At 43.5% G+C, this 26901-nt stretch overlaps 2 protein-coding genes across 11 annotated transcripts in view; both read left to right on the forward strand.

The window, feature by feature from the left end:
- Positions 1-7600, forward strand: part of ARHGEF5 (Rho guanine nucleotide exchange factor 5) — a 36643-nt gene extending 29043 nt beyond the window's left edge. For 8 of the 10 annotated variants that reach the window (XM_038155533.1, XM_038155534.1, XM_038155526.1 and 5 more), the window contains 9 exons: positions 789-941; positions 1588-1717; positions 2659-2733; positions 3555-3644; positions 3961-4115; positions 4782-4943; positions 5320-5390; positions 5721-5825; positions 6026-6180. In XM_038155533.1, coding sequence (XP_038011461.1) covers positions 789-941; positions 1588-1717; positions 2659-2733; positions 3555-3644; positions 3961-4115; positions 4782-4943; positions 5320-5390; positions 5721-5825; positions 6026-6180 — 1096 coding nt within the window. Of the gene's footprint in view, positions 1-788; positions 942-1587; positions 1718-2658; positions 2734-2959; positions 3015-3554; positions 3645-3960; positions 4116-4781; positions 4944-5319; positions 5391-5720; positions 5826-6025 lie in introns of those variants that run through there. The other 2 variants (XM_038155525.1, XM_038155535.1) reach the window with 2 other exon arrangements.
- A 3482-nt stretch (positions 7601-11082) lies between these two features.
- On the forward strand, positions 11083-25583 carry NOBOX (NOBOX oogenesis homeobox). Its single transcript, XM_038154924.1, has 8 exons — positions 11083-11092; positions 13508-14131; positions 14539-14645; positions 14747-14865; positions 15765-15898; positions 22029-22305; positions 22800-23107; positions 25141-25583. Exons 1-8 carry the CDS (start codon positions 11083-11085, stop codon positions 25581-25583), a joined length of 2022 nt encoding a protein of 673 aa, XP_038010852.1.
- Positions 25584-26901: the final 1318 nt, after the last annotated feature.

The following is a 26901-nucleotide window of genomic DNA, read 5'->3' on the forward strand; positions in this document are numbered from 1 at the left end:
CAGGCACATAGTGCTTCTCACTCCTCTTCTGCATGTTCACTGTTCAAGGCAGATACAGCACCTAGTGATGGCACACCAACACTGCCTGGAAAGGAATATTCACCTTTTTAGGTGACAGGGCAGTGTGAATTCTGGTGTTAAATCCCAGATATTATGGCTCAGTTGTGCACAGAGCTCACTGCAGGGGATCAAAATAGTAATGTAGCCTTGTGGTACTGCTTTCAACTAAACTTGACTAATTAGACCTCAACCCAAACCACCTCCTGCCAAATACAAGACAGAAGGGGCAGCTGCATGAGCCCTGGTGAAAAGCGGAGGGAAAAAAGGGAAAACAGTAAGTTACAACCATCGCTTGACAGAAACTAATGTGAATCAGTAGAGCGTAATTAATGAAATGTGAACATGATCCCACATGCAAGGAATCCTGTATGTTGTAGGATTCTGTTCTGCTTTTCCTCCTGCAAGACTTGACTATATAAATCACTAAGCTGGTAAGGTTTGCTGCTACCTTTTCCATTTCTACCAGCAAGATTATTTTGGTGAGGTCTTAGTTTTCAGCTGTTTCCTGACCATGCCTGTAGAAGCATGACCTCTCAATAATAGAGGTCTTTTGCCTCTGCTTTTTCCTTGCTGATACCAAGCCGTATGTTGTCATTATCCAGACATTACACTCTCTCTAGAACTAAAGAGCTGTCTTGTGCTTGTCTGTGGGCTGTAAGGGTTTTAGAAGACTAAACGACACTGCTATTTCCCTGTCCTTTTTTTGGCACCACATCCATTTGCTGCAGTTTCCTCTTTGACTTGGAGGAGAAATTTGAAGAGGACATGTTCACCTTCCATGTGTGTGATGTGGCTCTGAAACATGCCCCCGACTTCCGCCGCGTGTATCTGCCATATGTGACAAACCAGACATATCAGGAGCAAACCTTCCAGAGGTTACTGTAAGTTTTTCCCATTTGCTGCAGCCTTCTCCCCCTTATTTCCATGAATATTGACTCTTTCAAACCATGGGGAATACTGCAGGAATGGGCTGTTGAGCAGTGCTCTTGCTACACCCCCCAGAAGAACCTTCCTCAGTTCAATGTTCAATGGCATTTGAGACAGCAGGACAGAGCTCCTGCAGGCTTCTCTCCCATAGCATTGGAGAGGAAAATAATATGTAATATATGATCTTGTTGCAGGCTGTTCTCTGTCTGCCCTCTACTGAAGAGAGCAAAAATGACCATCCTGGATAATGGTTTTCAGTCTTGGTCACTGAGAAACAGAGTGCAAACCACCACTGTTCCCATGAAAGGAGCACTGCTGATAGAGGGAGTTGAAATGTAGATGTTACTTCTGGCTTTTACTCCAGATAGCTGTGGGAAGAGGAGAGAGATAATAACAGCTGTACTGCCATCCTGTAGCTGTTAGAAACCCATAGTTGCTCTTCAGCAGCAGAGTGGTGCAGATTCTTGACACCTCTTGCCCCAGGGACAAAACCTGACTGTTGGGAGTACTCCAGCATTCCCTGAAATCTGATACTAGGAAGGTTATTTATTTACTCTGACGATTGATGCCTCTTTTTTTTTTTCTTTTCCACTCCCACAGAAATGGAAATGCAGGGTTCCAGCAAGTCCTGGAGAGACTGGAAAGTGATCCAGTGTGCCAGCGCCTCTCACTTAAATCCTTCCTCATCCTCCCTTTCCAGCGCATCACTCGACTCAAACTCCTCCTACAGGTAACTGTGATGATTCTCTACCTTCCCTCAAGTTTCCCTCAAGCTATGTCTGGAAGCAGCTGAGGGAGTTGGGAAAGGGGCTCAGCCTGGAGAAAAGGAGGCTCAGGGGGGCCTTGTGGCTCTGCACAACTCCCTGACAGGAGGGTGCAGCTGGCAGGAGGTCAGGCTCTGCTCCTAGGGAACAAGCGACAGGACGAGAGGAGACGGCCTCAAGCTGTATTAGGGAAGGTTCAGGTTGGACATCAGGAGGAATTTCTTCCCAGAATGAGTTGGGAGGTATTGGGCTGGGGGCTGCCTGGGGACATGATGCAGTCCCCATCCCTGGAGGTATTCAGGAAATGATGGATGTGGCACTTCGTGAGGCATTGCTGTTTGTGAAACATTTAGGGCTTTGTTGTGACACTACTTTAATTGTACCCCAATAAAGAATTTATGAAGTCTTCTCAGAACGTGCTGATTTACATTTTTGGCTTCCTGCTAGGAAAACAAAGCAAGGGTTCCTTGGCTGCCCTCTGGAAGGCAGTCTGTGTCTATGCTTTGCCTGCAAATTTGACTAATAAAGAGACATTCAGACAGGGAACCAGCCAGTCCCTACAGAATTACTTTTGAGCTCTTTCTATGGAATTCTTATTTTTGATTATTTGAGCTTCTTTTTAAGAGGAGAAAAGGACAATTCTATTCTGCTCATACATCCATTTGTGGTTTAGCTAGTGGTTGTTTCCTATGCCATATAACTTCTATGTGATAATTAATACAATTTAGATTTACAGGAATGCACTGGTCAGTATGACTTAACAGTGACATTCTGCATCTCAATTTTTTTGCTTTCTTGTCTCCACATGTCATCAGCTACTTCTGCTTTATTATTTATCGTACTCTTCAGTGGTGGTAATGTCCACCTTTCCCTGTTTGCATCATGAAAATCATATTTTCTCACACAGAATATCCTGAAAAGAACTCGGCCCGGGTCTGAGGAGGAAGTGCAAGCAACGCAGGCCTATGATGCACTTGAAAAGGTAATGGTGCCTACCCCTTTCTGCAGCCTTACCTTTGTCTCTAATTAATCATCAACTCCCACCCTTGTCCCTGAAAGAAAATCTTGCTTTAAAAAACCCCCACAGCATTACTCTATTGCATCCCTTCCTCTTATCCTGTTCATTATAGAGGCATGCTTTAAAGTTTTCTAGGACAAATGGTTATCTAAAATTTGTACAGCTTCATAAGGTGGATTGTTCTGTCTAGTGATGATTTGACCTTCCAAAGGAGAGCCACCAGGATGGTGAAGGGCTGGAGGTGAAGACAAAGGGAGTGGCTGATGTCACTTGGTCTGTTCAGCTGCAGAAGAGGAGACTGAGGTCAGAGCTCACAGTAGTTCTGCAGCTTCCTCACAAGGAGGAGGGGCAGGCCCTGGTCTCTGCTCTGTGTGATCAAGGACAGACCCGGGGAATGGCTGGAGCTGTGTTTGGGGAGGGTTAGGTTGGATATCAGGCAAAGGTTCTTCCCCCAGGGAAGACAGGGTCATGGGGCACTGAACAGGCTCCCCAGGGAATGGTTGCAACCCCAAGGCTGCCAGAGCTCCAGGAGCATTTGGACAATGCTCTCAGGCACAGGGTGGGATTGTTGGAGTGTTTGTGCAGGACCAGGAGTTGGGCTCAGTGATCCTTGTGTGCCCCTTCTAACTCAGAATATTCTCTGATAGTAAAAGATAGGCTTTTTTTGCAGGAGGATGCTTAAGGAATTGCCACTTATGCTGATACCTGAGGGGCTCCTGGAAGTAGTACTGATCCCACCATGCAGTTCTGCTCCCACCTCATTGCTTATCTGTTTTCCTCTGCAGCTCATCAAGGATTGCAATGAGAATGTCCAGCGCATGAAGAGCACTGAAGAGCTGATCTACCTCAGCCAGAAGATTGAATTTGAGTGTAAGGTGAGCTCATCCATTCCCTGGGCCTTGCTCTAGCCTAATGTATTTTCTGTCTTTCCCCACAAAGCCACTTCTTGTTCTCCTCTCAGATATACACAGAGCTGTTGAACCAGAGCATCATCCACAGGCCAGCTCTTCATAAGTGCTTCCCTTGCACAATCATTCATGTCAGCCTTCTCATGAAGGTGCCTGCCATGACTTAACACCACTCCAGCTGGAGAACTGAAAGCACAATTCCTCAAGAAAAAGGCAAAAATGCAAATCCAAAATTGACAGGGACCCTTTTTCTTGTGCATAGATATTTATTTTTGTCCTGCAGATATTCCCACTCATCTCACAGTCCAGGCGACTTGTGAAGTGTGGTGAGTTGACAGCACTGGACTTCAACAACCTGAGTCCAAAATGGAAAGTCACGACCCGGCCCATCTACCTGCACCTTTTCAACGACTGTCTGCTCCTGTCTCGGCCCAAGGAGTGAGTGCTTCAACAAAATTCTTGCTGCCCCTTCTAAAATACCTGTCTCGGGGTCTGTGCTTTGGTGACAGAATCCTTTCCCTCTGCCTGCCAGCAGGTGGCAGCCTTTATCAAGTCACTCTCCTGTCCCGACCTGATATGAGTATCATGCAAGTATGTGGAAATTAATAGTCCCAGCGCTTAATTACATATTGTAATACAAAAACATATCTTGTGGTCCCTAGCACAATACTTCTATTCTGCCTTTGCATCTCTACAATGTGAAACACTTGAACAATAACCATTTATTCTAATTTTACTTGGTAAATAATTTCTTTCTAAAGCACAGTATGAAGACTAGTGAATGTGCAAATCACTGGTTTGTCAAGAGAGTTGCTGGTTAGTTGTCTTGGGGTTTTGAGGGTGGTGGGTTTGTTTTTAAGCTGTAAGCTACAAAACAAAATTTTGACAGGACAGAGCTTAGTATTTCTACCCTTTTCATTAAATCCCTTCTCTCTTCTATTCTTTGGTCTTCTGAGACTTCTAATAAGAGCACTGATTAGGATGTCTGAAGCAGATGAAGACTCATTAAAAGCTTTTTGCTTTCCTGCACACTACATGACTCACTATGTAACCCTCATCACCTTAAAACTCTCATCTTGTTTTGTTCCTCCTGTTGACCTGCAGGGGTGGACGTTTCGTTGTGTTTGATCATGCTGCTTTCTCATACGTGCGCGGGGAGAAGTGCGAGATGAAACTCCACGGGGCAAACAAGAATCTGTTCCGTCTCTTTCTGCTTCAGAATAACCAGGGAAAAAGAGTGGAGTTCTTGTTTCGGACTGAGACACAGTAAGAGCTCAAGTTTACTTTTGGTATATCCCGTTACCATGGCCAGACATTTCCTAGTAGCCTGTTGGTTGTCCCTCAGCTACTCAAATGCTGAAATACCAAATGCAGCTGCTAAGCAGAAGTCTTGAAAAGCATCCTCTTGCTATAACTATTTCCTTGTGAAATACCTTCCTCCTCTCTCATCATAGCTGCTCATACAATACTACCACATTATGTCATACCATCAGCCTCCAAAAATGGGAATTTTTGTCTTTTCCCACCTCGTTTCTCTGCTTCCCTTTGTGTGAGCAAACACCCCTCCACCCCATTCCATTTCAGTCACCAGACTGTTGTCTCTCACACTGAATGCTGATACCTATTCTGTGCTGTTTTCCAGCAGTGAGAAGCTGAGGTGGATCTCTGCTTTGGCTCCTCCGCGGGGAGAACCGGACCTCCTGGAATGCCCTGGTGAGACTGCTCTGCTGCTGCAGCAATGGGGGTGGGCTGGCTCACAGGAGTCACAGGCACTGTGAAGTGGGACACCCCAGAAGGATTCCAAGGCAGAATACTTGGGGTTTTGTAGATAAAGAACATACTCATGGGCTTTCCCTCAGTGTTGGGCACTGCCAGTTATTTTACATGTTTTAACGCTTCATTTTAGATGAAGACCTGCAGTGTCCCTTCCAGTTCTCTGCTTTTTATTTGGGCAGCTCCTTATTCTCCACCTCCTCTGGAGCTGATGCCCACAGGTTTACTGTTGCTTTCCAATATATCAATGTGATCTTTTCTCCCCATCAGATGCACCACAGGTTCAGTGCATAAAGACTTACAAGGCTCGGGAAAATGATGAGCTGGCTTTGGAGAAGGCAGATATCATCATGGTTATGCAGTACAGCAATGATGGTGAGCAGAATGTGCCTGTCTTAAACTGTAGGATTGAGAGGGCAGAGGGATTCTTCATCTTCTTTAGTATGCTTTATTTGGAAGCTGAAAGAGGATCTTCTCAATTGCTCTTAGGGTCTTTTTGGAGGGGGCTTTTTTATGGGAAACAATGAAAAAACATGTGACTTTTGCCTCATGTTGTGCTTTTCGCCTCACCACAGGGTGGATAGAAGGAGTAAAACTCTCAGACCGGGAGAGAGGCTGGTTCCCCTCGGAACATGTGGAAAACATCTCCAGCAAACATGTGCGGCAGAAGAATCTGAAGGAGGAGCAACGGGTGAAGAATGCCAAGCAGCAGGTCTTCTGCAAGAAATAAGACTCTGTTTGGACCTGTACAGTCTCCCTGTCATGGGGAAACCATGGCTTTTCTATCGTGCCTCCAAAGAAATGCCTCTGTGAAGAGCATAATACACAGCACTTTGACAGGACCGGGTGCTTTTTGCCAAAGAAAGCGGGAATTCAATCAGGAAAAACTTCCTCTGTGTCAGCAGGACTACGGCAGCAAGAGGAGGGATAAAGGTTGCACGAATTGCTAGCTTTGTGGTAGTAGGGAGGGACTTAAATTGGACAGAGGTCTTGCGTCTGGACTTCTAAAAATATATTCCTGGTTTTGCCACTGACAAGTTGCAGGACCTTATGCAAGTCACTTCAGAGTTCTGCCTCAGTTTGCCATCTGCAAAATGGGGGTAAACTTACCTACCTCACTGCATGTTGTGAGGCTAAATTCACTAGTATTAGCAGCCTGAGAGCTTTGAGTTCCTGAGAAGGAAGGTGGTAAGTGCAAAGCACAACAGAGTTCAGAGAATATTCTGTTTGAATATCCTCTGGATAACTTCATGGCGTTGATCTCCATAGTGTAATTTCCATTTAGGGCAATTTATGTATTAGAACATGCAAGTCTACAGGGGTTTAGATAGGCAAATATTTCATTGTACCCAAATGCTGTTAAGAGTCCTTGACAGCTTTACAAAATCCGTTGGAATTAAGCAGATTTTTCAGAAGCCACTGTGATGATTTCCCCCATATAAGAAGTATCATGCTGAGAAATCTGCTTCCAAAAGGTCACCTCTCTTCTGAACAAGCATCCCACCAAGCCATCTGAACTGACCTTTTTTTTTTTTTTTTTTTTTGCTCTGCCTCCCCCTGGAAGATCAGTGTCTTTTGACAAAAATTTATATTTCGTGTTGGTACACGACCCATACAAAATAACCAGGACTAGTCACATGCAATGAAGTGGCACTTTACTGCTGCTCTTACTCAGATTGCTGATGTGGTATTGGATGCACCATTTTGCACACTTCCGGAGAACACTGAGATATTTAGCCACTGTAGATAAAGGCAAAATATGCACCAGGGTCTTTGTTCTTTTTAAGGACTCTCTGGTTTTAAGTCCAGTTTACATGCAATTGTGCAGAACCTGTCTGTTTGAGGATATGCCTTCTAGTGTAAAATACTGTTTCTGTGTTAAAGTGTTCAGCTCAGTCAATGCAAGATCAAGTTTAAGAATCAAAACACCCAAGAAAGCCACGTGTAGCCTCTTGCATTTAATATATTTGAAGAATTAGCTACCTTTGTATCTCCAGCTCTCTGTCTTTGTAACATTCTGCCTTTAAATCCCATTTACATTGTATCTAGAATAGCTTATTATGGCCTATTTATATCAATAATTTTAGCTGGATTAAAAGAAAAAAGTTGCTTTTAGTCCTAATAAACTCATGCACTTCTCCAGTTAAAAAGCTTTCTGCTTGCCTTGTTACTTAGGTTTTCCTCTCAAATGTAAGTAATTCAATTTACTGAATATACATGCAGTATTTTTTGCTATAGTTTTCCTTTCTAAGTGACTGTTAAGTACAAACAGTTCTCTTTAGCAGAGGCAGTGTCAAAAGCTGGGTTTATCCAGCCTTAAGCTTCCTCAGTATTATCCCCAGCCCTAGAGAGCTGATGCTGCAGCTCTTCTACAGTGGTGTTAGTCATCCATAACTGAAGGTAAGCTGAAGGGATGAACTACAGAAAATGGGAGTCCAGCCCACTAGAGCAGAAGGACAGGACCCAGTTATTCAACTTTTAATCTGTGGTCAGACAACAATCTGGTAACACTTCCCACCCCCCCCACCCCACCCCCCCGCCCAACCCCAGAAGGACTGGAACTGGTCTTGAACCATGAGCCAAAGCAGAGCTCTACCTCAGACTCAAACAAGAAGGGTTATAATCCTCAACAAGACCCAGAATATTCAGATATCCCAAATGCCTGCTTGTCCCATGCTGTCATGAATTTATGCAGTTCCAAGTCCCCAGGATTGTCAGTGTCTCAGGTGGGACACAAAACGCTGCTCTGGGATCAGTTCAGCTGTGTAAGGTCATCTCACACAGGCAGTCGAGGCATCCCACATCCACTTCAGCTTCATCTAGGAGGAGCCAGCCATACATATTCCCATTCTAAATTAGAAGTCATCTTGCTCAACACCTCAGGTTGAGAGTTCTTTACTCTTTCAAATTCTGCTCTTGAAAGCAAGCAGGCAGATTGCTCATTAGAGCCTCCCAAAGTGGTTTCTATGCTTAATTCCATTTGTTGTTAAAATTCCACTTGACATAGGAAACTTCAAGAATACTGTTGTCGTGATTGACAGCACTTCTAATACACTTTTTAACTAGTTGGATCAAAGGTTAACTTGTCCCTGTCACAAGTACAGCCTTTATTTCCTGATGTCAGGCCTTTGTATGTTGAGGAGCATTTAAAGGTCAGCTTACCTTCTAAGAACAAGTGCTTATACCCTGGGTTACTTTTATTTCTTACATTTCAGACAGACCTCAACTTCTCACTATTTTGTTAAACTTTTAGCCCCAGCACCATCCTGCCACCAAAATCCATAAACAAATCTACACTGAAACTGATTGACGTATCTTTGATTTGTACAAACTTAATCAAACTAGTACAATATCCCTTCCAACTGCACATTCACAATACAGGAATCAAGTTAGTGGAGTGCCTACTGTGTCCTATGACAGTCTTAATTGTGCCACAATTTCTCCCCACGTTATCTAATGCGGATTACCTGATTTACCAGAAAATCAGTATTAAACAGAAACATAGGGTATGTCATGCAAATCCCAACACTTTCCTGCTATTCACAAAGATTCTGTGAGAGGTGCCACTGTATCTTCCCCAGGAACTTGTGGAGACTGACACAAAGTCTATATGGACAAAACAAATTCATGATTTCTGAAAAAAAAGAAATAATTAAAGACAACCCTCAGAGGGCAGTTACACTAATTTCTTTTTGTGAAAAGGACAGCAATGAAATACAAGCATGAGCTGCACTTAAAAAGTTTTGTTGAGAAGCTAAGAAGTCAGGGTGTATAAAAGCTAAGAAGTCAGGGTGTATAAAATCAAATTTTATGACTGTTGACATTTTCATATAAAGTAGTTTAAAATACATATAAGTATATATTAAAATATATATAAGTATAAAATACTTCTATGTATTTTATATGTATAAAATACATAGAAATATTTTTAATATAAAGTAGTTCAATACATATGTGTGTGTGTATATATGTGTTTTTATATATATACACATATATGTATGGCTCAAAAAAACCCCAAAAACTCCTAGTGGTGGAGACCTGTGTTGGTCCCTCCTCAACGAATATAAATGAAAGCATTTTCCACAGTTCTTATTATTTTCACAAAACAAAGGTGATATTAGGACCAGAGTTCAGTAAATAAACACAACCTTGCTCAGAAACAACTTTTAAAGCAGATAGTAATTTTTGTATTTGCATTTTTTTCTAATATTGAAGAGGTCCCATGACCCTCCAAGATGTTGTGTCTTGTCAGCTGAATCCTGTTAACAAATTAAATTCCATTTTAGCCCCAATTTCTTGCAGCTGATGGCTGAACCAGGTGCACTGTTAGACCAATTATACTGGCTCCAAAATGTTGGCACAGATCTTTCAGCTTACACTCGTTTAACCTGATGAAACGATTCAGGTTATAGCATGTGCAGAAGCAAGGCCTTAGAAGCCAAAAGTAAATCTTGAAATAAAGATAGAAATTTTGAGTCAGGATGAGAACAGTGCTGTGCCAGCAACACGATGAGCCAATAAACAGGAGGATGAAGGATGTTCTGTTTTGGTGCATCAGAATATGAGTCTCCTTCTTCATGCAAGCACTGCCTGGTGCTGCTCTCTTAGCAGCCTTGTTTTTACTAAGAATTGTTAAGCATTGAAAGGACACAAATTACAGCACCCAAAAGTCAGGAAGTGCCATTTGTTCTTTGCAGCCCCCAGCTGCTGAAGAAGCAGAAGCTGCTGGACACCTAAAACAAATGTGTTCCTGCCAGGCCACAGGAAAAGAACAGAATCACCGAATTCTTAGGGCTGGGAGGCATCTCTAGAAATGGTCTAGTCAGCGTCATCCAGAGCAGGTGACACAGGAACATATCCAGATGAGGTTGGAATGTCCCCAGAGAGGGAGACTCCATTCCCTCCCTAGGCAGCTGTTCCAGTGCTCTGCAATTCTCTACGGAAAAAAGGTCATCCTCATGTTGAGATTAAACTTTTTGTGGTTTAGTTCATGGCTATTGCTCCTTGTCCTGTCGCTGGCCACAACTGAAAAGAGTCTGGCACCATCCTCATGCCACCTATTAAAGATTATTTATATGGATAAGATCCCCTCTCAGTCTTCCACAGCCAGAACAGACCCTGCCCCTGCTGTCTCCCCTTGTAACATTTCATACCCCGCATGATCTTTGTTTCCTTTCTCTGGACCCTCTCTAGTAGCTCCTTATCCTCGTACTGAGGAGCCCAGAAGTGGGTCTAGCAGTCCTGACAACGAGGTTCCCTTAATCCACGGGTGGTGAGTTTTGCAACACCAAGGTGCACACGGCCATATTTCAGCCAGCTCCTCACAGGGAGCATTTTTCCCGATATCCAAGGCTGAAACACTCCCATTTCCTCCGTGGAGAACAGGGACCCAGCGTGGTTCCCGGGGGAAGGGGGGGGGGGGGGGGGGGGGGTGAGTAGGGCAGCCTCCCACGCTGTGCCCAGGTGCCCTTGATGAGGCGGTCGGGGCCGGGCAGGACGGGCCGCCGGGCGGGGCATTAACCGATTAACCGGGCCGGGCCGGGCCGGGCCGAAGTAGGCGCGCCACGGAGCCGTCATGGACGGGGCGGGCGAGGAGCAAAAGCCGGAGGAGCGGGCGGCCGGAGGGCTTGGAATGGGCTGTGGTAAGGGTGTGGATGAGGGCAGGGGGGACGAGTGATGCCGGCTTGCCTTAATGACTGAGGGAGGCACGCGGCTATGAGCCTAATGAGCAGCCCCGGGGGAGGATAATCGCTCCTCAGCGATGTTATCTGGGCGCTCATTAGCCTTCCATGTCCTGGGCCTCGCTGCTGGGAATGATGGATTCCCCGGCCCTCGTGTCCCCTGCTTGTAAAAGCACCTGGCCGGGGGTTGGGGGTCTTTTCTTTTTGTCACACCGAACGGCTCCCGCTGCCTCGGGGTTTCTCATTTGCGCCTTCCCCCGCTGCCCAGTTTTCCCCCTCCTTATGTGGAGGGACCTCTAGGCTGTTCTTTTTCACCTGCCGTGTTCAGGTGGCTTTGTACCAAATGCCCCAAACAACCCTTAAAACCTTGCGGTTCAAGTGGTTGGCTTTTCCCGAGGAATGTCTAAGGAGGTGGCTGTGAGATGGAAAAGGGGGCTTGGCTTGCTGCAAGTGCACCAGGTTTTCCAGACTACCTATTCCTGATGTTCACACTCGTTAAAATCCCTTCTACTTAAGGTTCTATTTTTTTCTACAAGTGGGACAAAGTGGTGTTCAGTCTAGTTTCTGAATGATGGAAGAAAGGAGTGGTTTTATAACTCCCTTTGTTACCAGGAAGGCCCATCTTTGCAAACTTGGTTTTCATTTCAGCTCTTTTCTTTGGCAGTCCCAGATGTTGTGAGATTTTTGCTATCTGTTCTAGAAATAAAACAGCAGTTTACTTGGAGGACTACTTCTGTAAAGAATATTATACTCCCAGGTGTCCATTTCTTCTACAGATACAAGGTACCCACATAAGACTTGGACACTTGTGATGTAAACACATACTGAGGTTTGTGTAGAAACAAGTAAAAACCCTGCTCAAATAATGTGAAAATACTCTTTTTTCACATAATGAGTGAGATAAGCTCAGATGCAACTAGGAGGATGGTGGAAAAGGATTTATATAGATCAGAGACATCTTCTTCCTCATTCAGTTCTTGACCCTCCCATCAGGATATTTAATCTCATTTAACTGCAGTGGAAACTTGTTGCTGCTTAACAAGATCAAATTGTTATAGCTGCGTAGTTTCCTGCTTCTGTTTCTTTCCCCTGCAACTAATTTGGTTCTCTTAATCCTATAAATACCAAATTATATGCTCTTGGAGCAGCCCGCCATCCTCTCATACTTCTGTGAACTTGTCTGGTCTGCTTGGAATTGCAGGGCTCCTCCTTGATTAACAGTTGTTTCAGAAAGAGACATTGAGGCAGAAGCAAATCCTTTATTTTGGCATTGCACTAATATATATCAAAAGCAGAGCACAGTGAAATTAAATTATTTTTATATTTTTCCCAAAAAATTAAACTATCAAGTTTCTCTGTTGTCATATGCTATTGAAATGCTGCCAACACTCTGCTCAAACTTTCTTCTCTCCAGACAAAGGCAAATACATGGGTTTGCGTTTATTATTCTACTTCCTATTCTAATGAAATAATCACTTTAAAAAAAAAAAAAGTAGCAGAAATCACACAGACTCACACATTCTGACCCATCTGGGAGATTTTTGGAATCTTTTATTTGGAAATGTGCCAGCTGGAAAAGTATAAGGTTTCTGTATTATTCTGTTTCCTATTTTAATTATTTCTCTTGCTGTGTTCTTTTTGACCTGTCTTCTACTATTTAGTCTGTCTTACTGTAACACAGTTTGTGGTTTTTGTTAAACGTAGTTGGACTTCTGTACCTAATTTTGTCCCTATCCCACTATTTCACTCCCTATCTTGTAAATCTGTTATTCAGAAGTGTGGCTGAAGCTGCAGAGAAATAATTTAAGGCAGTTATTAGAAGTTTGTACAATTAATGGTTTTCTGCTTGGCCAGCTTTGGTATGATAGAACTCTATAATAAAAAAGTGATGACATTTGTCAGGTAATCCCTGCTGACACAGTTGACCAGAATTTTGCTTCTGTCTTTGTTCTGCTCATTTTAAAAAGGTGACAGGATCTTGTCAGGTCATTGATTTTTGTTCTATTGCTTATTCCAGAGACCTGTATTATCCCTGAGGCTGTTTTCCCACTACTGTATTTGTAATATGCAAACTTCCCTTTATTCTCTTTGTTTGGAATTACCCTCTTCTGTAGTTTACAGTTTGCTTTTAAAATGAGGCTTTTCTCATCACATATTTGAATATGTCCATATTGACCATATCAGATTCTTTGCTGTTGCTTTCCTGGCAGCACCTGTCTTTATTTTGAGCTCTCTGGTTCTTGTCACTGTTGGGTTTTGTTGTGTGGGCTTTTCCTTCCCCCATAACTGAAACTCCTGATCCAGGCACATCCAGCTTAGGAAATGGACATATGGGGTGGGGTTTGGGTTTTTTTCCCCCCGATTTTTGCCTTGCAGAGTGCCAGGATGAGAGGAAGAACATGCTGCTGAATATGGAGCACCTTGTGGTGGATGCTGATGCTGTTGGTGACCATGGTGCAGGGAGCAGTGTGCTACCTGCATTCCCAGGCACAGTCAGACAAGAAATAGATGAGGATAACTTGGGAACAGAAGACAGGAATAGCTGTGTAAAGAAGGTGGAAGAAGATGGGGGATGCAACATCCTGCAGGCAACTGGGTATTCTTCCAAAGGCTCCGTTGTCCTTGATGGCCAGCATGACTTTGCCTCGGTGTGTGAGCAACCATTGGATTTCTGCAGTGACACGAAGGTTGGAGTAGCACAGGAGTCCACAGGTCAGTCAGGGTCACAAGAGCACTCTGAGAGTTACTATGCTGCTGGGACTGAAAAGGAGGCGAAGAAGGAAAAAACTAAGCAAGCATCTAGTGGAGTGGCTGGAGCTGCCTGCAGGCTGGAGGCGATCGGCCCAGCCCCTCACCAATCCAAAGGTGCTTCAGCCACCACTGCAGCTCAGAATTCCTACGAGGGCTCTTCAGGCCTGGAGTCCAGAGGCAGCTGTGATGTGGCCAAGGGAAAAAAATCCTTACCTGTCAAGAAGAAACCCCGCACCTTCTATAGTGCAGGTAGATCCCAGGGCACACACTGGCACACAGTGACATTGGCAGTGCCAGTGGCATTTGGTGTTCACTTCCCAGTGCTGATCTGCTCTAACTGGTATTGGACTGCACTCCACACCATTAGGTGTGTGAAGACTTTCACTAATAAAGATTGCTGAGTGTCTTTCATTTGAAGCATCACTAGCAATGCTCTTTGTTTTTGAAACAGCTGAAGAAGATTTTTCTTTATTTTTGTGATTTATTTTTAAAAAATTATTTGTTACTCTTGTATTTCTAGTACAGTAAAAATGTTCTTTTTTCTTTCTTTTTTTTTTCCCTGTTTCCCTCTCTTTTTAATTTTTCTTCTTATTTTCTTGTCACATACTTCCCATCTCTCTCTCTCTCTCTCTCTTTGGACAATGCATCATTTCTAGAGCAGCTAGAAAAGCTGGAGAAGATGTTCCAGGAAGACCACTATCCTGACAATGAGAAGAGGAGAGAGATTGCAGCTGTGGTTGGTGTGACACCACAGCGTATCCTGGTAATGCCTTCTGGGTTCTGGGCAGGGACTGGGACATTGTCAGTGTCCCCATGTGTAGATGGTTTCTTCTCTGAATGCATTCCTTTCTTCCCATTTTTCAGGTCTGGTTTCAGAATCGCAGGGCAAAGTGGCGGAAATTGCAGAAGTTGAGTATAAAAGGCAACAGAAAATATCCAGCATCATCAGCTCTGTCAGTCCCCTTTGGATCAGAGGGCTATGGGTGAGGAACTTACTCTGTTTTCTCATTTTTCCACAATTGATACCTAAGCCATTAAATTTTTTCTTTTGCCATTTCCCCTTTACCTTTTAACAGTGAACAACTGAGCATTGAGTTGGACCTAGGTAGCCTGTCAGATTTCTGGCCAAATTGTGATGACCCTCTTAAAAGTCCTTTCAATTAACCTGTAACACAGATTATTCAAATTATTTTGAAATAAAACAATCGAAATTGCTCAGGCTGAAATCATTAAAAGAGCAAGGGATGAGGTAGAAAAGTTTATTAAATCATCTCTTCATTTTTAGTTTCTGTGAATGCATCAGCCAGGTGCTTTGGGTGTGCTTGGGAAGTCTTTTAACCCAGTTCTCCCACCACTACTTTCCAGTTCCATGGATTTTCACTTGGTGATGGAAATGCTGCTTGATTAGATCAGTCTTAGAAAGTCATGGATTTCTTTGAAGAAAATCCAAGGTAGCACTTTTCATATGTGAGCAGAGGACATTAATGGGGGGGAAGGGAATATGTAAGAGGGTAGATGGTCTTTCAAGGGATGGTGAATGCGTGAGGGGAGAAATCAATATCCACGGGGATGTATTTATGGTAAGCTGGAGTGAGTGTCTTCTTATGAAGAAAACAGAATGAAAAGAGGAAAAATTAGGTGGAAGAGGAGAAATTAAAGTGGAAGATTGGAGAGCATATTCATTGCAGTATTCCTGCTGCCTCTCCTATTCAAGTGACCTGGGGCTGCTTCCCTGAAGACTTTTGATACAGCATTCCTTGCACTTGTAGTCAGCCAGTGCTTTCCCTTTGCACCTGCTGGTGATGTAGGATCTGCCCCTTGTCAGACAGAGGAGTGCATGACTGGTCATAATCCCCTGCCCTGTCCTCTGTGTCTGCTGCAGGGCACCTCCTCTGCCCATCCCTCCAATGCCTGACACTGCTGGAGACCAGCCTGGCATGCTGGGAGGAGACCCTGGAGCTGAGAACTCCTCCATTTTGCTCAGCACACACCCTGCATCACCCAACTCTGCCTCAGGTGAGACCCCAACCAGCACGTGTGTTTTGCACAGCTGCAGCATTAGCTGGTGGAGCTGGGAGGTTCCCAAAGGCTTTAGGAAAGGCCATATCAGAGCCTTATGCTATCAGTGCAAAAAGTGCCACCATGTCACTCCAGAGGCTGAGAAAGTTGGGGCCGTTCTACCTGAAGGAGAAAAAGTTTTATAGAGATCTCAGAGGAACCTTCTAGTATTTGAAGGGGCCTACAGGGAAGCTGCAGAGGGACTTTTCATCAGGCACTGTCGTGGTGGGACAAGAGGGAATGGCTTCAAACTGAAAGAGGGGAAATTTAGGTTAGATATTAGGAAGAAATTCTTTCCTTCAAGGGCGGTGAGGCACTGGCACAGAGTAGCTGTGGATGCCACATCCCTGGCAGTGTCCAAGGCCAGGTTGGATGGGGCTCAGAGCAACCTGGGATAGTGGAAGGTGTCCCTGCCCTTGGCAGGGGGGTGGAATGAGGTGGTCCTCAAGGTCTCTTCCAATGATTCTGTGATTGTAGGTATGGCAGCTCACTGCTGATTGAGTCTCTACCAGTTATCTACCAGCATGATGGTGCCTCTGTGCTAGTTCTGGAGACAGATTTGCAGTCCTTGTTTCTGTCCTAGCACAAGTCAGCAAGGAATTCTGAACAGGACTTCATAAGGATAAGTGAGCAGGGCATTCTTCCATAACAGCTGTTTGACCCTGGTCCTGCTGCTGTAAAGGATGAGGGGAGTGTTGTTCTGGTTCTGATGTACTCTATAGCAGATACACACTCCCCATATTCTGGTTTAGATGGAAACATTCTGCTTACAGCCTGAGCCACGTGAGCTGCGTAAGGAAGGTGCACTCTGTGAACTGCTGGTGTAGTAAAGGCTCCATCAGCTACTTCACACCTTAAAGCATCCAAAGGGGCTTCCTTGGCGTCTCCAGGCAGGGCAGGTTTCCAATTTGTCCGAGACCTTGAGGGAGTGAGAGTAGTTGAGTTCCAAAGCTGAAGCCTGAATTTAATCACTGTTGCAGTGGAGTTTTAAGTCAGTGGGGTGTGCTGTTCAACCAGTTTTCTACCCAAGCTCTGTTAAAAGATTGATGGCAATGAAAGAGAGAGGATTTGTCTAATTGTTTATTGATGTGTGCAGTCCAAGAGCATTCCCTAGAGTCAGGAGTTCTCCCTAAAGCATTTCCTAGATACGTTTGTGTTTCTAAGTTGGCACAATATGAAAAGATTTCCAAAGTGATGAGGACTCCTCCACTTCCTTAGGGATGGATATCCCAAGCAGATGTGCTGACATGTGGTACTGCTGTGTATGTTTTCCTGCTTCCCAGGGTAATTAATTCTTTGGAATTTCATGCCATTATGTCTGTTCCCTCGTTGTATTCTAAATATATCAGTATTTAGTTGTCAGTATTCAGGCCAGTTCCTGCAACTCATTTTCTAAGAATTACTCAAATTTTTTAATAGTGCTTTTACCTTGGAAGTATTTTGGTACAGTGGAAAGCAACTGTAAGCTTAGAAAGCTTCATGTGTTGCTAAAAGTATGTAATTGAGATACTTTCTTTATAACGTAATCTAGTACTTCTGTCATTTAAATTTGCCTGTCATTCTCCCAGGGCAAGGACTCCTTCAGTCAGTCCAATGACCTTTTTAACTGTAATTCAGTCAGTTCCAGTTTTTCCACTTCTTGCAACAGAGTAAATATGGTCAAAATGTTTGAGTAATTCACTGCTTTCAGAGTGATTAAGTGGTGAAGTCTGTTGAGCCCTATATTTAATGGGATGGAAACCAAGGTTTTGCAAAACAATTTGTTTAAAGGAAACAAACCAAATATCCTCTGATATTTATGCTTTAGGAACCTCTCCCAGTTCCTAAAGCACCTCTGCTGACACACTGTTTAGTCTGGAGAGAATATCAGGGAATCACAGGATGGTTTGGGTTGGAAGGGACCTTAAATATCATCTCATTCCATCCCCCCCTGCCATGGGCAGGGACACCTTCCACTATCCCAGGTTGCTCTGAGCCCCATCCAGCCTGGCCTGGAACACTGCCAGGGATGGGGCAGCCACAGCTTCTCTGGGCAGCCTAACCCAGGGCCTGACAGGGAAGAGTTTACTTCTAATATCCAACCTAAACCTACTCTCTCTCAGCATGAAGCTATTTGCCCTGTTAGATAACATCTGTCAGAGAAATAAAGTTTAATTCAGGGACATGATCTTGTCCTCTGCTTGCATGGATCCATTTCTGTCTGGGGGATCTGCACGCAGGGATGCAGTTCTCCATGTGGAAAACACAAGCAATTCTTTCTGATAGGAAAGAATGGTCCCATCTGAATTCTTGGTACAATGTGTAAGGAAGAAAAAGGGCAAGTGTCCTTTCTGAGAGAAAAGATTGATATTACTTGTAGAGAATCCTTGTAGAAGAGAGATCTGCATGGCACAGTCACCTGGAAAGCTCCAGTTGCAGTTTTGCCTTACTAGGTGCAGGATAACACAGCTATGGGGAATGAAACTCCCTTTTTTGTTGTTGTTTACCATTGTAAAGTCAGACCTCTTCTCTTTAAAAATGAAAGCAAAAAATGAAACAGAAGGAAAATGAAAGCCAATGTGACTTGAACCCATTCAGCATCCTTGTTCAGAAAAAAAGAGCTTGCCTAGAAATAGGGCCATCAATGAATTGCCTGTTTTCTTTATTAGAGTATCTCAGAAAATGAAGAAGACAAAACTTGGATAGGATAAAATCCAAATTAACAGGAGCAAAACAAAAGAGGAAACAGATGAATGAAAAAGGTTATCAACTCATAAGGCAAAACCAATTACTTAATAGTGTCCCTTGCAGAAACAGCTCGTGGATGGTTTCAGCAAAAGCCTCTCTGATTTCTGCATCGTAGTGCAGTTGGGCCCACAGAGTGTGACCTGCTGAAGTGGGTATTCAGGTGCTTTCCTTTTTAACCACTTCTAGCAGGACAAGAAAATTACTTAGTGCGTGAGACCTTTGCAGAGTGTTCAGTGCTGCAATTTCCATTGTTTTTCCTTGCTCTATCCAGTAGTTCTGATTGTTGGTATGTGGGTTTGGTTTGGTTTTTTTTAATGTCCCACTGTTTTTACCAGTTCTCCAGACAAGCTGATTTAAAATGTGGTATTTGAGATGTGTGTTACCTTGCTGGCAGTTATGGCTCTGATTTGGATATAGTAGTCACACTACTTACTGTAAGAACCTTTTGTGACTCAAAACTTCAATTTTGAGCTTGCTTTGATCTTAGAAATGTTTTGGTGGTGGTTTTTTTTTTTTTTTTTCACTTTTGCTAGATAGCATGATTGCAATTAATGGCTTTTTTTTTTTTTAGACACAGGTAATTATTTGAAGCTTTTCTTGGTCTTCTGAGATTTCTTGCTGATACATATGTATCTGTGATTAATTGGCTAAGGTTTCTTTAGAGTTAACCCATTAGAAAGAAAAGTTCCTTTCTGTGCCTCTGGTAGAGAAGAGATTTTTGTGGGAGGAGATTTTTCTGCCCCACTGGTGCTTTTGCAGGAAATCCTTTGTTTCGTGTGTTTGCCTTACTGAGGACACCTGTCAGGAGCCCAGCCTGTGCAGGTAACTCTGTTAAGCAAATAGCAAGGTGATTAAATTCACTGGCAGAGATGGGATTGTAATGGAAATCTTGGGAGCAATTGGATGAAGCTGAATATGGCCTGTCAAAGAACAGTAAATAAATTACAAGCTCCAATGACTTCACTTATACGACTCTGGCTTTCAAACAAATTTTGAACAAATTTATTTTCTCATAATTTCAAGATGAGGATGAATCTGTCAAAAGCTTTGTGATGGCCCTTGATGTTCCAGTAAAGGCTGCAAACAGAATAACCATTCTAGAGTTAAGTCAAGTGTAGTGCCAGGACTGGTTTAGAGATCTGAAGGTGTAAATGATTAAATTGCTCTCCAAAAATTCCCAAGGTTGTCTCATGGACTGAGAACCCAGAAGTAATGGAAGCAAGAAATAAAAGTCCTACTGTTATATTCCCATGTTCACTGGAAAGCCTTCTGAGGTTCTCTCTCTCTCTACATCAGCATCAGGAAGAGCCACAGAATTGTACAATGTAAGCATTATGTCAAGCCAGGGGTCAGAATTCTTCATGGAACAACTCTGGAATCTTCTGTAGATATGTCAGATATGACTTCTCTGGGAATTGTTTCTTCTTGCTGCATTTGTGACTTTATTTAGAAGACAAAATGTCTCTTTGAAAGGACAGAGAAGCAGAGGAGACTTTAGAAAAGGCTGAACCAGCTCTTTGGAGATTGAGGATGCTGTCTCACAGTCTCACTGCCTGGGGATCCTAATGCCATGATTTACAAAGATTACCTGCACTAAGTGTTGCAAATATTTTTTAAAAATTAAATTATTCTCAGTAGGTATGGAGGTGGATTTAGAAGTGATTTCCTGGGCTGCTTGTGTTCATCCTGAGGAAGAGCAGGGCCATCTGCAGAACAGCTGTCATTACTGAACTGGAGCTTTACCTGGATGTAGACTGCTTTTCAGGTAAATTTTGCCCCACATGGCTGCTGTTCATAACGTTTGTGTGAACATTCTGGGGCACAGTGGTCAGGGCAACCAGTGCTAAAGAAAGGTTTAAAAAAATCAAAAGAGATCTTCAGTTTCATTTTTTGCTGAGCCAAAACCCAGGAATGCAACAGGTACATCTGAGATGCTGCCTGGCATGGATAAACAGAAAAAATAAACCACTGAGAACTGCCTGGGTATGTGAATGCTTTAGAGATGCCATCCTTGATTTTGCTTCAGTTTTCTCACTGAGCCCAAAATCAGGGCTATTGAAAACTTGAAAAGCTTTCATTGAAGTATTTGATTCCTTCTCTCCATGGCTGCAGAGAGTTGGAAAAAAACGGAATGTGGGAAGGTGCAATAAGAGGCACAAAACTGCCCAGCACACTGGGCAATCTGAGAAACAGTGGTGCGAAATGTTGAAGTGGAAACTCCTCATCAGCTCTCTGGACATGCATTCCAAAATTCTCTGAAGGCTGCTAATACTTGTTGTGGCATCTTTATGTTTAGGTTTGTGTTTAAGGCCTTTGAGTCACATTTAGTGGTGTGCATTTGATGTTACTCTCTATGCCTGCAAGGGTGAAGTGCAGCTGCAGATTTTCACTGAAAGTTCTGCCATGTGTGGGAGAGTTTCACCTGAGCAGCTGGTGATATTTTCTCTTCTCTTCCTCATCCTTGAGGCTGGTTCAGCCCAGCTAGACTGGAGACAACATTGCAGCTTCCTGCACACGTGATGGCTGCATTTGTGAAGAGAGAAACCATTTGCTCATTGCCATAATAAGAGAGAAACTCATTTTCTTGCACCACGCCCAAGCTTCTTGAGCTTCGAGTATAATTGTTACTCTGGATCAAGAGCATACCTGATTCTGATCTTCAGTTTCCTCTATTGTGTCTTTCCACAGAGGCTGTTCTGTAGGAAACTGTTCCTCTCTCCTTTTCCAGCAGTCACTGAGGTGACAGGTCACCAAATAAGATTCTGCCAACCAAAAGGTGTTGGTTTCCTTTCTCATCTCCATCTTCTTTTTCCCAAGGGCCTTCAGCTGCCATTTCTACTTTTTTTTAATTTTTGGTTTTGGCATGACTCATCAGAGACCAAAGCAGGAGTGAAAATGTGTTTCAAAACAGCCTAGACAGTGGATTTGTAAAGGCACGGCTTTGTTTCTTTCAAAGCGCAGTTCCTTTTTTCTAAAGAGTGATCTGTGCAGCACACTCCTCCCAGAGGACAGAAAAAATGGAAGATGACTGGGGGATTGTTCCTGGCTCTTTTCCAAGAAGTACTTTGCTTCATTTGGTTGCCTTCTTGAGAGCTGGATAAAGATAGTATGCACAGACTGAAATCACAAAGGTAATTTTATTTAACCAATAAACATCATCCTGTGTTCCAGGGAGCTTGCCACTGCTCCCTTTTGCTTCTCAACAGCAGTGCTGCTACTCATTTGCTTTTATTCCCATCAATACCGTCCACTCTTTCACTGGCATCTTGCTTTTCTGTCCTGCTCCTCTTGACATTCCCTCTGCTTGCTCCTGCAGATTCCCAGTGTGACAGCACAGTGTGACAGTCTGTTTTATTCACAGCCTCCTCGGTGGCCGGAATGGTGGTACCCTGTGAAGCGCAAGCTCAGAGCAAAGCGCTGCTGCCGCTGCACTTCAATCCCAGCGGTGGCGTGGAGTGCTTCCCTAATCTTCCCAGCCCTCCTCCCATCCGCAGGGCCAGCCTGGCGCTCAGCCTGGCCTTCGACCCCCACAGCCACATTGTTCCCCTGATGCTGGACACGCCCAGCAGTGAAAGCAGCTTGGCCAGTCAGGAAAATGGCTCCAGGGAAGCCTTCTCTTACAGCGTCCAGAATCAAGGGTAGGGGCAGATGAGAGTGTTTTTGAGAGAGAAGAAAAAAGCAGCCCCTGGGAGAAGCTTTGGGAGGGTGAATGTGGGACAGGGGATGAAGAATTAGGTGGGAGCATTAATGAAAAGTGAGAGGCAGATGTGATGATATCCTTTAAAGGGAGTATGAAAAGCTGTATAAAGTGCATAATTGGACAGGATGCCTGCTATGAGACAGGTGCTACCTGTATCAGAGTGCTCTCAGAATTGCATGCCTGTCAAGTAAAAGTGAGGGTGTTCAAGCTTTGGGGCATGCTTTGGAGAGTGGGAAGATAATCTCCACTAATACCCATTGTTCAAGAGCCCTGCTGTGAAAGCACTTCGCTCAAGTGGCTTTTGTTGCCCTTGTCCTATGCCTGGCATTTGGGAGGAAGGGTTGGCAATAAAGTAATTGCTAATTGGATAGGTTGGTGTAGCTGTTGACCCTCCTTTAATCTCTGGGTTGCTTCTCTCCTTTCTCTCTGCAGCTTCAGTTCACCAGTTTTCTGCCCTTATCCGGAACAGCTGGAGCCTGCAGACAATCTGGAGGCCACCTACTGTCAGTACAGCAGCCAGGGGGGAATCTATCAGCTCTCCCAGTTGTGTCACCAAGGTCACCTGCCCAGCAATATGTTCTCCAGTGACCACCTTCCTCCTCCAACACCCCTGGAGTCCCATCCAGCTTTCCCTGACTTACCTGGCAACAGTGGAGCCATAACCTATGGAACCATTCGAGGCTATGTACAAAACCACACGGGGGGACCAGTCATGCCACAGCACCCAAGTGACAATTCAGGTAAATTTCTGAACTATTTTGGCATCTCACTCCTCTGGAGTTACTAAATAATACCCTGAAACATTCAGCATGATCAGTGGGTTCACTGATGACTGTGACAGAAAGATGCCTGCACAAATCTATAGATGTGCCCATCTTTTTCTCACTTAATTTCCTTGTATGCTTGGTTTTTTTTTTTTTTTTAAGTTCTGAGTGTTCATTTGAATCAAAAGTTACTACCCAGACTGCACATGTCAGGAAGAGCATAAAATGTGAATGTGTCATATAGTGCAGAGGTTTTGGCTGCACTGGAGAAGTAACTTGTGTTTTCCTGGAGTGTCCTGTTGCATACACCAACATCCCTTTGCTGCATGTGATGGGAGTTAAGGGTGCAAAGTGGAAAAGGTGCCACAGCAGATGGGATAGTTGGAGGTAGTGAGGAAAAACAGCCTTTTCTATTTGGCTTCTGCAGAAACCAGTTTGAAATAATGTTATGTATCTTAGGGTAGTGCAAAAGAAGAGAGAGACAGGAGACAACAGAGTATGGACATAGATTCTTCCTCTGACTTGAATTTGCAAGCACTGAGATGAAGGCACTCCAGCATAATTTTCTGGAAAAAAAAAACCTCCTAGGTGAAATTTGCATTGTTGATTACCTTGTTTTGTGTTTGGGCTTTGTATTTTGAAGTTATTCAAGCCCAAGTATAATCAAATGACAAACTGTTGTAGTTAATTCATTTGGACTGACAGGTTTGTTAAATTAAGGTCATGCTACAAAAGCTCCATCCCTTCTCTTATGACATGAGAGGACAAAGAGTTTTAGCCCACAGATGCTGCTGCTGTTTTTGTACCAGTTCTGTGGACCTTGTCAGGGAGGGAAGTCTGACTCAGTCTGACTCACATCAGGCTGCAAGATGGTTCCTGTCCCCAGTCTTCAGAGCTGACAGTGTTCAGGACAGGCTGGCAGCACCCATGCTATCTAACACACTTGGCCCTGCTTTCCTGCTCTAGTTCCAAGGCATAATTATTATTTTCTGTGTTTTTTCAGTCTGAAGTGCCAGAAATTATGAGAGGTCTGTGCCCCAGACTGTATCAAATTAAATGTGTTTCTAGCTTGATGCCCAAGTGTGTGTTGCATTCCTTGGGGCATGTTGTATGAGCATCAAGGGGTGTAAAGGGGTAAAGGTGCAAGCTGGTGAAGTTGGAAAGTTGTTGAAGGAACAGAGGCAGAGTTGATATTCTCTTACTCTATACTTTTGTCCAGAGCACAGTCAGCAGTGAATGGCTTTTCTGTTATGCAGTGGGGATGACCAAGTTCACAGAATCATAGAATCTTGGAATGGCTTGGTTTGGAAGGGACCTTAAAGCTCATCCAGTTCTTCCAACCCTCTGCTATGGACAGGGACACCTTCCACTATCCCAGGTTGCTCTGAGCCCCATTCAACCTGGCCTTGGACACTGCCAGGGATGAGGCAGCCACAGGTCCTCTGAGTTCCAAAGCCTTACCACCCTTACAAGGGAAGAATTTCTTTCTGAAAAGGTTCCAGGATTCCCAAAGTGCAGGGCTGGAAACCAGTCTATCAGTGCAGACACACCTGTGAGTCTTACATCAGCACATAAGCAAGTGAGCAGCTTAGTTGAATTATGGATATTAATTAACAAAACATTCCTGATTTACAGATTTTATAAATGAAAGTGAAGTTTAAGTATTCATCTTATGCCTGGCAGAGCTAACTTGGAAAATGAGACAGGAAAAAAAAAAAGCTAGAGGGGTGTCTCTACTATCATTATATGCACTCAGGATCACTGCTGAGTGGCATGGATTTTTTTTTTTTTTAGATTATAACAATGCTATGAGCTTCATAACCTTTTCTTTCTAAGAATCATGTTTTGGTTAAATACACTGCAGTGTAAAGAGCAAAGTGATCCTTGCTCTGTGTGTGGTGTCTGCTGCACGGCAGTGCTGTGTTTGCATTGAGTAAAGCACAACACACACATCTTGTACATAGACATTATTTTAATTTTTCTTCTTTTCTTGGTGGCTTTTCCCTCAGCAGATATCCCTGCCTATCCACCTGTGCCCTGGAGTGATTTCTACATGGAGGGAGCTCCTTTCTCCAATCAGTTGCATTCCCAAATGCCTTTTTCTAGCATGGCAGGAGGGCAGTACTTCACAGAGCCATATCACCTTCAAGTGCCCAATGGAACAGTACTGGAATCCATGCCACAGACTGGAAGACAGAGGGGAGCGACACCACCAGAGCAAAGTTCCTACCAGAGCTACCAAACAGAGCCAGAGTTGGCAGCACTTGCTGAAAAAGAGGACTTAGAGAGCAGCAGCAAGAAAGGAGATACTATTGTTGGTAACCAGCTAAATATTTTCTTGGAGAAGGAGGCAGGGAAAGAGTTCCGAGACAGCAGTAGCTCCCCTGATTACAGGATGAAAACTGTGGCATATATTTTTTTTGTAAGCATCTGCCTGAGACAGTTCCCATGATGCTAGACCTATCTTATACCTTGTTCTTAGATCCATCTGTTTTTTGAAATGGGGACAGAAGAGTCAGTAAAATAGGTGGCAAAGTTCTGTATTTTCTCAGACAACATCTGTTGTGAGCTGTATGGCTACACAGAACTGATTATTTCTAAGACTTCCAGAGGCATGAACACTTCTCTTCAAGGCAAAACTTCACCAGGAAGGGAGAAGGGGAAGGGAAGGTTTTCTGTTTGGATTCTCAGGCTTTTATCTTGAAAACAGAATTACTTTACTCTAGAATTGTTGAGCGGTGTCATATGCCATAAATATTCTTTGAAAGGGTGTCTTTGTGGGGGGTGCATATCTAATTTTGAGATATAAAACATTTGAAAAATTCAAGGTATTTTGTGTCACATTTTCTTATTAATCTGTTTGGTTTTTTTTCAGAAACTAAAGAAGAAACTTATGACTGATGCTGCACTCTGAGAAAAAAAAAGAGGGAAATTTGCTATTTTAAACTCTGCAAAACAAGAGTCAAAGAGAGACAAGAATAATATTAATTTGCAGCAGATGGACTTTTTTATTTCTTTTTTTGTTGTATTTTTTTTTCTTGTTGCCCTGATTTTTTTCTTGCTGAAGAAAGAAGCAGGAATATTTCACTCAATAAAAGTTCCTGCTCTGGTTTTTTGGGTGTTTTTCTTTGTTTGTTTGTTTTGGGGTTGTTTTTTTGTTTGTTTGTTTTTTGCAAATCTCCTGGCTTTATCCTTCTTAACAAATTCTAATCTTGATCAGCCCTCAGACAGGAAAGAGCTGATACAGGAACCAGAGTCCCATGGATGAAAATTCCAGGTCATGCAGGTGTCAGAAGGTGTGGCTGCTGTCCTGGAATACACAGGAAGGAATAAGATATATGCAAAACAGGAAGAGAAACTCCAGGAACTGGCACTCCAGGCAGCCAAAGAAGTGGTGTTGGAAGTCCTCCACTGATTTGGTGCTAGCCTTGAGCTACTTCTAAAACAAGTTATTTTTGTTGTAAAACTATAACAATAAACATCAGCAGGACTGTAACTATAAATGCTGGCAATGTAACCAGATCCCTGTCTATTATTAATTGCTTTAGCATCCCATTTGAATTGATCTGTTTGATCTTGGCTTGATTGTCTTGGCTCCTGCTTTCCTGGGACACATTTAATCTGTTTCTCTAAAATCATTGGTAAGCAGCAGAGGACTCCTGAGTGAAGAGATTGTTCACTCTGAGAGAAGTCCCCAGGAACTGTGCTTCCCAGAGAAGCTGTAACCACCTGGATGAGTAGGATGTGTAATATGAGTGGCTAAAATGAAT

This window comes from Motacilla alba, chromosome 1A (assembly GCF_015832195.1).
Source record: "Motacilla alba alba isolate MOTALB_02 chromosome 1A, Motacilla_alba_V1.0_pri, whole genome shotgun sequence".
Lineage (NCBI taxonomy): Eukaryota > Metazoa > Chordata > Aves > Passeriformes > Motacillidae > Motacilla > Motacilla alba.